Here is a 16,773-nt window from a genome sequence, read left to right on the forward strand (position 1 = left end):
CTCATAGGTAAAAGACCACAAGCAAGTATGATTAACCACCCTTACTGCAACTGGGTGGTTAATTGCAATCGGAGTCATCATGACCTGATTTGTACCCCCCCCTCTATCATATTGAAATTTCAAGCAAAAATACAAATGTGCACAACATCTAAAGAAGACCTAAAGTAAGGTTAAAACATTATGTGGTCATGATACAATGTACATATAAATATATTTACACGTGTATCATGTATACAGCAAAGTAGTCCCCACCAAATTTTTTTTTTGTTCCAACAGGAGTCTATGAGAAAATTCAGTGACATATTACAACGGGTTTTTGAATAATATTGAAGATCCCATAAAGTTTTATCGGTCCTCTAGTTTCTTGTGCAACTGCATCAACATTTTCTTCATTCAGCATGTTTAGCAAAAAAAAAAAAAAATTCCAAACATGAACTTATTAGATGGGTTAGGTTAAATAAACATTTACATTTACAGCCCATGTAAAAATATTCAGACATTGTGTGGCTTTAATTGTAGAGACATTAGAGAAAATAGTAATTTCCAAAAATGGTGTCATATGCAAAAATGTAAAACTGAAAAATAAATGTCACACAAAAGAATCCCTAAACATTTCGTATTTAATAGCAACATACAGTACTTTTGTTTTCTGTTGTAATAACGTTCTTAAAATATGATTATCTGCTTTATACAGAGGCTCCAACACTGGATTCTTCTGAGGACAATACATCCATACTTGAAGGAAATGAAGTCCATCTAATGTGCTATCTGCAACCATCTAGCCTAACATCAGAAATAATTTGGTACAATAACAAGAACATAGAAATAACGTCTGATATGCAGAAGTATGGCATGGTGAAGGATAATGGGTGGTACAATTTAACCATCCATGAAACAGTTTATAAAGTAGACAGTGGGCAGTATCGCTGTTCAGCTTTTAATGCAGTTGGAAACTCCTCAATTGTCATAAAACTTCAAGTAAAACGTAAGTGGACCTATTTAACAATGTTTACATCTCCAATGTAGTGGGTAATGGAAATCTTGCTAAACATGGAAATTTCTAGAAATCGAAGGGTACAATGTATAGCATATGTTCCTCCACTCGTTTCTGTAACACTGAAATATAAAAGAGCATTACAAAAAGTTACTACTATTACTGCAGCCACCCAATCACATATGTAGAAGTTATTTTGAGTAAATGAGTAAACATGGCTTTGTATACAATGAACTCCCTACAATCTCTCCCATATGATCTAACACAGAAAGAGAAAACAAAATGAACAAAATGGTATGGCTTTTCCGAATGTTTTGCTACACATATGTATATGTAAAACTTTACTATCAAAATTGGCACTTTGTTGCATCTTACATTCCACGTGTTCTTTGATATTTTTTTATCTTAAATATTAATACTGGTCTTCTAAATAGTTTTATTCAATTATGATTAGGGAATGATTAAGGAATTTTGTCACTGTTCATTTTTCAAAATGAATGCGTTAATAGTGCTGCTCCAGCAGAATTCTGCACTGAAATCTGTTTTTCAAACAATAAAACTGCTTCTTTTATATTTTTAAATTTTTGTTTTCAAATTTATTTTCATAAAATATTGGTAGCAGGACCCTGCTGCCAACCACAAGGTTTTTTGCATTTTTTACTCATTTACAAATAAATAGACAGACAGATCGATAGATAGATCTCCTCCATAGGTTTAGATAAGATTTATAGTACTCTAAATAAAAAAATAAATAAAAACTCAATAAATGAATAATAATTTGCTGTTTTATTAACAGAATATCCTGCCCCACCCAATGTGACAATCAACAAATTATTGTACACCCGACAGAGGACAGAGGTGGACTTGGAATGGATGACCAAAGGGCTTGGTCAACTAACAAGCTTCATGGTTCAGAGGCAGACCAGCATTCGATCCTTCCCTGGCCCTAAGAGGTTAGCGCAGAGTGCATCCTGGGAAACTGTGGCTAAAGATATAGAACCTGATATTCGTGGACACAAACTAGGAGGATTAGACCCAACTAATGTTTATGCCTTCAGGATACTGGCATTGAACCATAAGACTACAGGATTTCCTTCTGAGGTGAAAACACCAGGTAATTAATTATTAGTAATAACTTTTTTCCTAAATCTTAGATTATATTTCATGAGTCATGTTTAGAAAAGAATGAAGTGTGTTTGAGTCTGATCAATGAGAAAATGAGTGGTGGAAGTTTAATCATGGACCTGAGGAAAGAACTGTCAATTGGATCAATGTATATTGGGAAACCATGCTTGGGATGATACCTGTAACAAAGAGAACTTCATTGTTGCATTCATAATTAGCCTCAGGATGGCCACAATAATACCGATCAAGTAATGCAACCCTACCAATGCTATAAACCATTGTTTATAGCAACTTTTACATACAAACAGGTTAATGCAATTACCTTCAGGTGATTCGATTTTTTAAATTGAAGTAGATATTTTAATTGTGGAACTACTGTACATCATTGGCATACACAAACTGCTGTAGGCTTGAGCCAATCAATTCATTATGTAGGAGAGCAAAGGATTATGTTTCTGTTCTGCCTGCATTCCTTTCAGGCCAAGCAGCTCCTGTGCCTTAGTTTTCTCTGCCTATGACATCAGGCAGAGGAGAGATCCGATTGGCTGGGAAGCAGGACAAGTGCCTGGAATTTGTTGGGAGCACCTGGTACATCTGGGAAAGCAGGAGGGCCCAAAGAAAGCCTGATTGTGGTGCCCAGGCTACTGAGTGGGCCACTAGAGGTTAAGGATTCCCTGATGCAACTCCCAGCCAGAAAGGACTGTCCAGGAGATTAGACCTACATCTGTTGAATTTGGCCAGGAAGTAATTATGGGACTATTAGATTTAAAGGACTAATTTGTATTTCTGCTAGTGAGTCGATTGACCCGACATATACCCATTGTACGGGTGTTTTATTGTAGTAGATGCCTATTGCTTTTTTCTTTTTCTTAAAAGAGATTAAGTATATTATCGCTACAAATCTCTGTTTATTATATTTAGTGATGGGAGAATCTTACCCATTTCGCTTTGACAAAAATTTGTAAAAATGGTGAAAAATTTGCCAAAATGCATTAAAGTCTATGGGCATCAAATTTGTTTGTTGCGCAATGCAATTTTTTTCACCCAATGAAGTCTATGGGCATCATTTTTAAAGAGAAACTCTGTAAACAATTTCGCTCAAGACTAATTATATTTCCTAAATAGAGTTGTGCCCATTAGGTGGATGCACTATGCTTTAAAATCTCAGTTTCCCAGTCTATCCATGTTTGCCAGCATGTTAAAGTGTCAGGTCTATGGGAGTGTGCCAAGAAAGGGTTACATTTTTGGAGGCACTGCTGAGATGTTGATATGGAAGCTATACTGCACTGGAATGTTGCTGTTGGGTCCATGGTCCCCAGAGTGATATGTTGGTGCTTCTGTTTTCTAAAAACTGCACTGGCCTGGGGGATTACTGTAAAGGTCTGTTATCATCATCCTCTCTGGCTTCTTCCATCTTCATTTTGGTCCAGGAAGCACATGTACAGTAGTGTGAAAGCTGAATCTGGACTCTAGTGCAGTTTTCTGCTAACAGGAGGGAGGGTGCCTAACATTTGGCAGATGAGCTAATCTAAGTTCTGGAGGTGGCGATTCACCCTGTAGAGAGTACTAAAGATTTGTCTGCTTATCTTGTGAGATTTGAGCACGGTCTGAGGCTGTTAGTGTGCCATGGTAATTGAGAAGAGGAACTTTGTAGTGACCCTGTTGCAGTGATAAACAGAATACCAGAAAAATATACCTCCTGAACATGTTGCTTTAATGGAGAGAGTTGGGGGAGAAGAGCTTGATGCCTATTTTAGAGTGAGAAGAGTTCCATCCAATGACAGCTAAGGAGTTGGAAAAGAATAAGAAACTTTGGAAAGAGTTGGAGGAATTGAATGCTTAAATGTTTCAAACAGCCAGCACCCCAACTGAAACCAAGTCAGACTTTCCTGCTAATAACGAGGCCAAGACCAGTCTGCACTGGGTAAGGTTTCTCCCAGGCACAGAAAATTCCATAGAACATATTGCAAGTGCCAAGTGGTGGGTCATGGGGCCTGGAGTTATTGAGTCAAGAGAAGACAACTGTGGAAAACCTTGCTGACATGACAGTGTTTGCTGGGACCTCTGGCATTCCTGATACATATAAGAGACTGGGTCTGGACAAGTGCAGGCTCCAGGTAAAGATAATACAGGATATGGGATCCGTTATCCAGAAACCTGTTATCCAGAAAGCTGCAGATTACAGAAAGGCTGTCTGCCATACACTCCCTTTTATCCAAATAACCAGACTCCAACGAGAAGGCAGTGGCCTAGAAGCAGTGGCTATGCCAGAGATAGAGTGGATGTGATAGTTGTAGAGCCTGTGGGTATATCCTAAAGCAGGGACAAGAAAATCTCTATCCAGGCAGAGGGTCTTAGGGGTATATTTATCAAAGAGTGAAGTTAGAGATCACCACAGTCCACTAGAATGAAATTCCGCCACTCTCCATTCGTTTCTATGGGATTTTTAAAGGCGTATTTATAAAAGGGTGAAAGTGAAACTTCGCCATTTAATAAATACGCCTTAAAAATCCCATAGAAATGAATGGGGAGAGGCGGAATTACACTCTAGAGGACTGTGATGATCTCTAACTTCACACTTTGATAAATATCAACCTGGAGGTGGCACATATTGAAATTCCAATCCAGAGTAGGGCAGAGGGGCATAGAGCATACGCCGGACTGCTAGGACTGGAAGGTGGTGCAAGGTCCTGGAAAGGGATGTGTGTCCATGGCAACTGGGGTAGTGGAATGTCAGTAAATGTACTGTACATAACACTGTATGTGACAACCTGAATGTGAGTATCTTGCTGTTGAAGAATAAAGTTATTTGTTTTCCTGTTGCTAGATGTCATGTACCTTTAAGGGTGTTCCACTCCGGGACTGGACTTATGAGGGCACTTACCAGCACCAAAGAATTTGGCAATTTCTCGTTAGGGGGAACCTACTTGCACATTACTCTTTTCCAAAGTATTCAAAAGCACAAATCATGCTGACTATTACAAATATAACAATGTAATGCATATATATTTACACTGAAAACATTATTAATTCTTATTGTACGTGAAACAAGAAAAAGCATGTGACAACTAAAGAACAATTGTTTGTTTTTCAAGGAGGCAGCCATGCCTGGAGTGAAATGTCGTTTAGTCAACTGATCTGTTCATGGGATTGGATAATATCAAAAGTTTCCTTAATTGCAACTCGGTATAACCGACATTTGCCTGCTCAGTTAATGACTTGGGCATACAGTATATGGAAGGGAGATGTGACCTCTGATCATTTTTCAGTGTTGCATCAGGGATTGTCTTTTCACCTGCTTAAAAAATTACAAGCAAAGAAATTAATTTTGATGTATTAAATTAATGTTAAAATACATTCTACTTTCCTAGGTTTACAATTATTTACACTATAACACAAGGGGGTCATTTATAAAGTCCGTGCAGCGCATATTTATTCGCAAATGGTTGTATTGCCCATGCTTTTTCCTGAACACTAATATATTGCACTGCTCTGCCCGTCATTCCGGTTTTTGTGAATTCGCATTGTGAATACATTTTCGCAAATGGCTCGCAAATGAGGTGTGTGTTTGCGTGAGTGTGCCCACTGTGTGAGATTGTTGTGTGTGAAAATAGCATTGACAATAACATAAATTGCCAATTTGCAAAACTGTTTTTCAAATATTTTCTCCGCCACCAAAGCGTGCAGATAAATTTTTACAATTTGCGATTTTTGACATATTTAAAAAGCTCTTAGACATTCGCAATGCGATTTTTTTTTTTATTTAGCTTTAAATTGTAACTATGCTTATGGCAAGTATATTCACTGTGCGAACCAATCTGCCCTGTGCAAAGTTTATAAATGAGCCCCAAGGTATTTAGCCTGTAAATTACCTATAGAACTCAAACTTTATATATGGTATAGTCTTCCTTTCCAACTAACATTTATCTTACATATTCAATATATTCTCTAGTTGGTGCACCTACTCCTTTCCACTACTTTGCTCTTCTAGTGCTCACCCACCCTGTATAGTTTTCCTGGCATAGTTTCCCATGCCATACATCCCTAGATTCCATAACCCCATGATTCATTATCTACAGTTCCCCAGCTAGCTACTGTTCTTATATGTAATCTATATTGCCAGTCAGAGCACAAGTTCAGACTACTTCACTTAAAGCTGCCAGCTTTGCTGCCTGTTGGGCATTCCTGAGGAAGGGAGATGTTTTACCTCTGAAATACTGAATCTATTTTGTCACACCCATGGCTATCAATAAAAATATAAGAGCCATTTTTCAGTATTGGTGTGTGTCCTTCCTATTTTATTCTATTATGGGGCTGTGGGACACCCTCCCAGTCCAGAACCTGTCAGCATACATGGCCTATATTCCCAATTTGTCCGTGTTGAATTTTCTACCATTTAATTATCTTTGCTGTCTCTCAGCACATTACCTCTCTTTAATTAATTCTTTAATTGTTTGTGTTGAACTACCTAAACATTTATGGATCCTATGTGAATGAGATATTCATGTATTCTCTGGAGAAAATAGACACTGATAAGGAGTATATAAGGGTCATTTATGATGGTTTCCTAAAAGTGAGTGCAATTGCTGATGCAATGTTCCATGACTTTACCCAGAATGCTGTGTTTATTTCCCATAATTCCAGTGTAATTGTGACCACAAGGTAGAGATGCTTCTAATGACGTTATGGGCGCTTTCACACAAATCTAATGTAATTGTGCTGCAAAAGTTTAGCAGTCAGAATTGTGTACTTTCCATTGCTCTGTGTCAAAATGACTACTGCACACAATTCTTTAGGCACAAGTAGCCTATGCCCATTTATGCTGGCCACTGGGGGAACCCTGGGGCTACTGCCATGTTCTGGTTATTGTTTGCTATCAGTTACCCCATAAACTGTAGAATGGCAGTTCTCTTAGTTCACCCGTGTCTAGTAACTATTTGGTTGCATGCAGATACCCCAATAATACCCTAACCCTGATAGGTGATAAGTACCTGGTCTTTTTTCCCTTTAAAGCATAATGCTATGCTTTTAACAGCCACACTGTGGAGATTAATATTTCACACTGACATTTGTCCCTATTATTTAACTATTTTTCAGTGGAGTATAATGTTAGAAGGTTGGGTATAGTTCTGTGTGTTTTGTTCTATGAACAAGTTTTTTTTGGTGGGGAGAATGCTGTTGGATATTAAAAACAAGGCTAAACTGTGGTTATATTGTTCATGGGGTTATATAATGTAATAAAAACAGTATTAACATTTCAAATACAGATCTAAGAAATGTGTGCTTCTCCACTGGCACTATTTCCAGTATCTCCCATTTAATGTGCTTTATATTTCATCTCTTGTGAGGGCTGAATCAAGCAGTGTGCTGCATTTACCAATTAACTGATGCCAATTAACACTACAGTGTTGTTAAAATGACACAATATGCTAATGTAAGCTTTCTTCGTGTATGGCATGTGGCTAATCCAGTATGCAGACATTCAGATCTCAGTGGGTTCCAAATCTATAAAAGAGCAAAATACAAAGAAAGGAACATGCCAAGCTCCAAGTATTTTTATTATTCAGAACTGAGAACCAAAGACACTGAGCAAGTTCATGTTTGTAGATGAATGAAGTCTTTGTCATCTAGAGAAGGAGAATGGCAATGCCCTTACTGTGGCAGCTGCTTGGGCAACAGTTCATGGATTCTTAGCTTTGTGTTAACTGGAACAGAAAAAAATTGTATTTGATAGATGCAAACTCATGGTAAATACGTGTCATACCCTTTAAAAACACATTTAGACTTGTCTTTTAAAAAAACAAATATTTACATAAAACAATATGAGAAAATAGTAGTTAAATGCTTACATTACCATGAGCAGTAACAGTATATGCTGCATGCTGATTGGTGAAGTGGAGTAAATATTGAGCCAGTTATTACAAGCAATCCATGCGAGTTCTGAATGTTATGTCTCAAAGGGTGGTCAAATATTATATTTCAAATGCATTTGCAGTGTATTACACTTTTGATCTCATTTTCAAGTTATACTACTAAGGGGTAACTAAAGACCAAGGCACATAGGCCTGAAAGGATTGCTAGATACAAATCTTAATGACTCATGGGTCAGAAATGACTCCTTTACTTCCAGTTTGATTTCTTTATATAGCCTCTTCCTAGAGCAACTGGCCCTGCACAAGCTTATTGAATCAAGGCTGCTTAAGACGTCTGGTGTCTTTATTTCGTCTAAAAAAGCATGGCTCTTGGCCATTGTTAGAACCACTACTATTATTGATTAAGTTTTAGAACAAGCAGGTGAAAACCTTTCCTTTCACTAATAGCTACAGTAATAGAAAATGGTACAACAACCATGACAACAGCCCAGGAGCAGTCTGTTATCCTTACTACTCTGACTAAACAGCAGTGAAACATGTAATTCCATGCTCATAGGCATGTCAGCAATATAAGGTCCACAGTGGCCCTTTAAGGGGTGGTTCACCTTTAAGTTAATCTTTAGGATGTTATAGAATGGCTAATTCTAAGCAACATTTCAAATGACCTTAATTTTTTTTTTATAGTTTTTGAATTATTTGTCTTCTTTTTCTGACTTTTTAGACCTTTTAAATGGGGGTAACTGACACCATCTAAAAACAAATGCCCTGGAAGGCTCCAAATGTGCTGTTATTGCTACATTTTATTACTCATCTTTCTTTTCAAGACCTCTCAAATTCATATTCCAGTCTCTTATTCAAATCAGTGCATGGTTGCTATGGTAATGGAGACCCTTGCAAAACGATTGCTGAAATTGCAAACTGGAGAACTGCTGAATAAAAATCATTAAAAATTAAAATCACTCTCTACATCATACTAAAAGTAAATTTAAAAGGTGAACAACCCGTTTAAAGGAGAACTAAACCCCCCAATAGCCTAGATAGTCCCTGCTCCCTGCTTCCCCCCACATAGTTGATTGCCCCTGAAAGTGCTCCTAACACAGTATGGGTGCAGAGTAAGAGCAACGGAGCTCATGGGCACATCTTCCGGCTCTTCTGTATTCTTCGTGTCCCCTTCCTTCCCTTTAGCTTCAGCAATTACCGCCACTTTTGGCGCATGCTACAAACAGGAAAACTGCACATGTGCCAATACAGCATTCACTTAAAGGAGAAATAAACCTCCCCTATAACAACATCTCCTACTTACTAACCTAAATAGTCCCCCTCCCTGCTTCCACCACCCCGCATATTTTACCCTTGAAAGTGCCCCTAACACAGTACTCACGTATCAGTGCAGCGCAAGGGCAGCGGAGCTCATGGTATTTTTCTTTAAAGGACATGTAAGCCCCCTCCACAGAAATTTAAATAGTGAACAGCCTCTATGAAATATTTAGATAACTGCCACTCTGGTTGTTAAAAGTTTAACAGTAAGGCTGCAGCATCCCCTTAATCACTTAGAAATCCTTCTACTACTCTAACCAACTCTGCCCTCTCCCTCAGGAATTTGCTTTGGCTGTTGGCTTATGAGCATGCTCAGTTTTTCTCAGCTCAGATTACTAAACACACTCTCCAGTCTAACAGCCAATGAATAGATAGCATTGCTGGTTTCCATAGAAACTCTACCTGTCTGATCCTATTTTTTTTCTCCTAACCACCTCTCCTGAGCTCAGCTTAACTGTTACAGTGCTCAAACCCAGCAGAACTTTTCATCAAAGTATCTTGTACCTGTGTAAACCTGCATTCTGAATTACATGAAATTTATAGCATACATGTCTCAATGTTGCTGATGATGTGTCAGAGGGACAATGGCTGACAGGTGAAAGCTGCAATTTATTTTAGGAAAATGTGATGGTGCTGGCTAACGAAGGGGGTATATACAGTACAAATGATGTGACTTGGGTTGGGAAGATATGCCCAACTTATATACAAGGTAGGAAAATCTAGGCTTTACATGTCCTTTAAAAGCCTAGTGGGTTCTGATGGTAACCCTGGTAAAGTTTTATATCTATTTTTAACGATGCACCAAATCCACTATTTTGGATTCGGCCAAACCAACGAATAACGAACCAAATCCTGATTTGCATATGCAAATTAGGGGTGGGAAAGGGAAAACATTGTTTTGTGACAATAAGTCACACAATTTCCCTCCCCGCCCCTAGTTTGCATATGCAAATAAGGATTCGGTTCAGCCTGGCAGAAGGATTTGGCCGAATCCTAATCTTGCTGAAAAAGGCCGACTCCTGGTTGAATCCCGAACCGATCCTGGATCTATTATCTTTAGCAGATCTGATGCAGGTGCATAGAAAAAAGACTGATCATACTTTCCAAAAGAAACATAAATGTACTAAGGCAGAGTTGTGACAAATGGAACATTTTTTTTTATCATTTTCCGTTATACTTAAAATAAAAGATTTATCTTGAACAGGCATGTCAAAATGGTGTCTTGGTACCCTCTGTCCCCAATTGTACACCCATACCACTTCTCTAAAAATTAGTGCGATTTGGCTTTCTTGAACTCTTTCTATTGTGAGGGGTTATATTATTTAGCAGTTAAGTTATCAGTTCTGAGGGTCTTTATATAAACAGGGTTGAATGCAACACTCAGTCACATATGCAGTTATTAATATTCATTTAGTATATACTACAGGATTATAAACCTTAGAAAGCGTATTGCCCTAGCTCAAGAAAATTGAGAAGAGGTGTGTTTACTACTTGAGTATAAGAGTTCATATTTCCCAGTATGCAACTCCCTTAGCATTGATATGATCCTCATTTGTTTCATCATCCTCATTCGTTTCATGCACGTGAAATAAATAGCAGGAAACACAATGGAGGCTTGACAATGCCTGACTTTGAATTATACCATCATGCAGCAATTCTTTCAAACGTATTAGAGTACTGTAAAATAAACTCACAAATCCAAAGGAGAGATTTAGAAAATGTATGGATAGGAAACTCATTAAATACTGTACCATGGAATTGTAAAGATGATATTCCTTTATCCTCCAAATCTCACTTTTTAATGAATAACTGTTTAAATATCTGGCAGAATATTAATAATAAATAAATACTAGCTACATACCATTCTCCTCTAATACCACTTTACAACAATGCAGAATTTATACCAGGAAAGCTAGACAAAGGATATGCTACAGCATTATATATCAGAAACCCTCTGGTTAAACATTTGATACCATCAGACACTAATTCTGCTTCAGCCATAGGACATACTAGACATAATTGGGTTATTAAATGGAGATTCTATCAAACATAAATTTTGATTTTACAATTATTACAATTAAAATGGACCTTAAATAGGCCTCTTACTTACTTTGAACAACTATGTGCAATACAAACACTTATAAGACATAAGATCTCATTATTATATAAAACTCTTATTGAGAAAAAATACCCAACGTTTCCATCTTACACAAAAGCTTGAGAAAAATAACTATTTCATTGAATTAAGAAGAATGGATAAACGTAGTTAAAATTACAAATAAATGCTCTATTAGTAATACAGTAGATTTCAGGAATACTCTTAAAAAATGTAGGATGGTACAGAACTACAGAACTTAAAAAAATGGGACTAATAGACAATGAGTTATGATGGAGATGTGAACAATATTTAGGCACATTGGCACATATATGGAATAAAGTATTTAAGATAAGCTCAAATAAGTGGTTAGAAATTCCCCTGCCATATTATTATTTTATAAATATGAACCAGAAAATCATACTAAAAGGGATCTTTAATTACAACTTTTAATTGTGGCTAAAACACAGATTCCTATGTTATGGAAAAACAGGTCACCTCCAAATAAAGAGAAATGGTTTCATATCATAAATGAGATTTGCCTTAAAGAAGAACTTACTGCATCTTTACATAATAATTATACAAACTTTTTGGCCACTTGGTTACCCTGAAAATAATATATCGCCAATATTACCTAAAAGGTTTTTCAAGGAGTCCAATATGAATTCTCTAATCAAACATCTAATTATTAGAGTAATCAATGAAGACGTTTCACTAATCATCCGAGCAGCTTGGTGTGGGAAGTTCTCTTGTTACTCAACAAGTCCAGTTGTTTTTAGATTGACCTATACTAGATATACCATGACCTGGATGAATGAAAATCTTCATAGTCATATCTAATTATTAGATGATAATTAAATTAACCAATTTATTATCCAAAGTATCATCAAAATTCTCTTTGCACCTAAAAATTAAAAAAGAAAGAAATTCATCACTATTTATCACATTACAAAACAAGAAAAAGAGACAGACCTATTGTTATAGAAAATTCACCTTTAAGAGAGAGGGAGGTATAATTTACTGCTATTGGTTAATTTATTATGAGAAAAAAGTGGTAAAACCCCCCACTTTCATGAATACAATATAAAAAATTTGTAACTTGTAAACACAATTAGTATAAAGTTGATTTGTAATTAGTGAGTTGGTGTACTGAAATGTATTAGTCAGTTAAAGTGCCAGTGCTGAAATAGTACAATTAATACCCGTGACTGTAAAATGAATTACTTGTTTTTAAAAATGAATCAATTAATTTATTTAAAAACTGTACCCTTAATTGTAATATAATGAATTAAATTGGATTAATAAACTTGCTTGAGTGTACCCGCTAGATAATTAGCAATTATATTACCATTATAAACTTGAATTCATTAAACTAAAGTGCTAGTGCAATTATAATAAACTGAAGGTGAATTAATTAAGTATAAAGGTTAAGAAATGTGTCCAAATGATGGTCTTGGACACAAATTTAGTTTTCTAATATTATATTTAGAAAGCATAAGACTTTTCGTAATTACAATTATATGTGTATAACCCACCCCAGCAGCAATGCTGATCCATAGTAACCAATTAAAATGTTGTTTTCATTTTTCTATTTGTAGCCTTAAAGAGCATTTATTTTTAGCTATGGTCAGTGAACCCCATTTGAAATCAAGAAAGAGTCAGAAGAAGAAGGCCATTCATTTGAAAACTATTAAAAAAAATTAAGGCCAATCAAAAAGTTGCTTTGAAGTAGCCATACTATAACATACTAAGGGGCACATTTACTTAGGGTCGAATATAGAGGGTCGAAGTAATTTAAATTTACCGCATTTCCTTCGTTCATACGATCGAAGGAAAAATCATTGAATCAAATGATTAAATCCTTCGAATGGAACGATTCGAAGGATTTTAATCCATCGATCGAAAGATTTTCCTTCGATCAAAAAAAGCTAGGAAAGCCTATGGGGACCTTCCCCATAGGCTAACATTGATGCTCGGTAGGTTTTAGGTGGCGAAGTTGGTGGTCGAAGTTTTTTTTAAAGATCCAGTACTTCGACTATCGAATGGTCGAATAGTCGAACGATTTTTAGTTCGAATCGTTTGATTCAAAGTCGTAGTCGAAGGTTGAAGTAGCCAATTCGATGGTCGAAGTAGCCAAAAAAATACATTGAAATTCGAAAGTATTTTTTATTCTATTCCTTCACTCGAGCTAAGTAAATGTGACCCTAAAAGTTAACTTAAAGGTGAACAACCCCTTTAAGGAAAGGTAGTAAATGTTAATAAAATGAACAACCCCTTTAAGGAAAGGTAGTAAATGTTAATAAAAATTAGAAGAATAAGGTCCATTGTGGTTAGCCATAGTTATAGGGTAAAATACTGCAACATCATTTGTTAAAAAAAAATCTAACCATATCCAAAAATATCAAGTGCAAAGCATTTAAGAAGTATATTATAGAAGAATAATAACAAGTGACATCATAATCACTACTTAATCGCATGGATTTATGGTTCTGTAGCATAAATATCTATTTGGTTTATAGATGCAGCAACTTAGTGGTGATGACTTAATGCCTAAATTGCTGCATCTAGAAACCAAATGGATATTTATGCTACAGACCCATAAACACTTGGGATTAAATAGTGATTATTACATTACTTATTCTCCTAATTGCCTAGCCTCTATATATGCATCTGCTGCTATTTATATGTAATAATGTTCTTGCAATAAATAATTATTGGAGGCAATTAACCTTGTTTTACATATATATATATATATATATATATATATATATATATATTTTTTTTTTTTTTTTTTTATATTATATACTAACTTGTGTTACAGCCAGTCACATTTTGTATATTATATTTTTTTATATTTTTAATTGATTGGTCATAGCACCTTTAAAAGCAAGTGAGCAAGTGAGTTTGCTAGCCTGTGAGCGGGTGCTATATTTTTACTTTTATAATCACTGGCTTACAATATTTTATGAGGTGTCCATATTTCGTATAGTACAGGTATGTGATCCATATGATCTAAAGGATTTGGTAAACGCAGCACTGATTGCCAGTACAGTAACAAAGTATCTTTAGGTGACTGCCTCCAATGCCACAAATATTGCTTTTTGAGCCATGGCAATATGTAGTTTAATATATCGTAATTAAAACACTCACCAGAAATAAACCTGCTATGGCCTAGATCAGGGATCCCCAACCTTTAGAACCCGTGAGCAACATTCAGAAGTAAAATGAGTTGAGGAGCAACACTAGCATGAAAAATGTTACTGGGGTGCCAAATAAGGGATGTGATTGGCCATTTAGTAACCCCTATGTGGATTGTCAACCTACACTGAGACTCTGTTTGGCAGTGCAGTTGGTTTTTATACAACCAAAACTTGCCTCCAAGCCTGGAATTCAAAAATAAGCTCCTGCTTTGAGGCCACTGGGAGCAACATCCAAGGGGTTGGAGAGCAACATGTTGCTCGCGAGCTACTGGTTGGGGATCACTGGCCTAGATATTTCACCACAGTTTAATTTACAGCAGTGCCTTGACATCCATACAGAAGCACAGGTACATCATTCAGTAACAGAATTCAGTAACATCATCTTACCAATCTACTAGAACCACCTCACAAATGCCAGCACCACAGGAACGTGGCAATGGAGTGGGATTTTAGACATGTTGGACATACATGTTTGGGCAAGTAAAGAACATAGTTAGCAAAATGCCCGAATATCTCCCCTTATATTGCTCAGATATTAAATATTTGTATAAACATTGCTCTCTTTTAAAATCAGTGTCAGCTACCATAGGGTTAAATGACTATGCAGGTTGTATATCGTCAGTTAGAGTCATAGAGACCCATTGATCCAAAAGCCTGCTATTAGCTGTTTAAAACTGCTAATATCTCAAAAAGCACCATAAATAAAAAAAATGTATATAACTTGCAAAGAGCTGTAAGGTTACATCAATTCTTTTTTTATCGTTTAGATCCCCTTTACAGTAATGTTCATCCTTAAATTAGGTTATTTTATTCTTTCTTGAAAACATTTTCAATTGGTAAATGTACAGTATAAAAAACACTTCCTTTCATATATAGTGAATAAAGTACACCCTCTTGTAAAATCTAAGGATATTATAAGTTACCGAGGAGTTTCATGACCATATAAAAACACGAGGCCGAAGGCCGAGTGTTTTTATACAGGTCATGGAACTCCGAGGTAACTTCTAATATCCTCATATTTTGCAACTGGGGGTACTTTATTTATTATAATACACAAATTTCAGTGAGTCAAGTGACAGAAATGACATCAGAACTCACCGTTTATAACTGATGACATCAGAACTCACCGTTTATAAGGATATAATTTACAAGATATTCATGGCTTTTGTGTATTATATATATATATATATATATATATATATATATATATATATATATATACACACTGTACATTTAAAATATATTAATGTCTCGCATTTTTTTTCCAGCTGATCCTCCATTCAATTCTTATCCTGCTGTTATAGGGGCTGGTGTAGCTGGCATGATCGTTGCAGGTGTAGCCAGCCTTTTGGTGTTTCAGTACATTGTGAGGAACCGGGAGAATAACCCACGTGAGTACAGAAGCTTTTGATTTGATGCCTGTGCAGCAGAGATCACTTAAAATGTTTACTTATTTATTAAAAGATCCAAATATAAAAAAACCACCAACGAATAAAAACACAAAACAAAGCAATAGTACACAAAGCATGCTTGGTATTAAATTCCACTTTGCACTAGTACTTTGATTAATCATTGTTCAACTTACCCAGACCCTGCACTCTCTATCACAGGCTGCCTCTGGAGTGTAATGCATATAGCAGCACAAGCCATCAACAGTCATTTCTTTGTTCAGCAATGGCCAGCATGCCACACATTTGTGCCCCCGCCGTTTTAGCTATTTCCTCATGTATTTGCCAGTAGTGTTCTGTAGGGAAAATTAGCAAGATTTGTTGGCCTACTTCTATTTTTATGTACTGTGAGCCTAATGCATAGCTGACTCTAGAACTTGCCTGTTCAGTTACTATAAAATGCCAAGCACACTTGCATAATGTCACAAAAGTTGGCAGTCAGACATGACCAGATGTGGCACCTTGTGTGGTCTGCATAAAATGACATTAGCATTAAAAAAAAATATTGAATTAAATTGTGTTCTAGAGATTACAAAAATTGGCTCTTTATATAATAAAATGAGCTGCCAGTTTTTGCTCAGATCGTTACCTCTTGTATGTATCTTTTTATTTTTCTGTTTGGTGACAGGGTTCAGAATGTCTCTTCACATGATTTTGTAGGCCATTAAAATCCTGCAGAGAACCATTAACTTCCAAAGATGAACAAACACACCATATGCAT

At 36.2% G+C, this 16,773-nt stretch overlaps 1 protein-coding gene across 1 annotated transcript in view; it reads left to right on the forward strand.

Annotated features, from left to right (window-relative positions):
- Positions 1 to 16,087, forward strand: part of LOC108695821 (V-set and immunoglobulin domain-containing protein 10-like 2) — a 36,887-nt gene extending 20,800 nt beyond the window's left edge. The window contains exons 7-9 of the mRNA XM_041569035.1: positions 695 to 985; positions 1,791 to 2,108; positions 15,873 to 16,087. Coding sequence (XP_041424969.1) covers positions 695 to 985; positions 1,791 to 2,108; positions 15,873 to 16,015 — 752 coding nt within the window. The 3' untranslated portion in view covers positions 16,016 to 16,087. The remainder of the gene's footprint in view (positions 1 to 694; positions 986 to 1,790; positions 2,109 to 15,872) is intronic.
- Positions 16,088 to 16,773: the final 686 nt, after the last annotated feature.

The sequence above is a fragment of the Xenopus laevis genome, chromosome 7L (genome assembly GCF_017654675.1).
Source record: "Xenopus laevis strain J_2021 chromosome 7L, Xenopus_laevis_v10.1, whole genome shotgun sequence".
Classification (NCBI taxonomy): Eukaryota; Metazoa; Chordata; class Amphibia; order Anura; family Pipidae; genus Xenopus; species Xenopus laevis.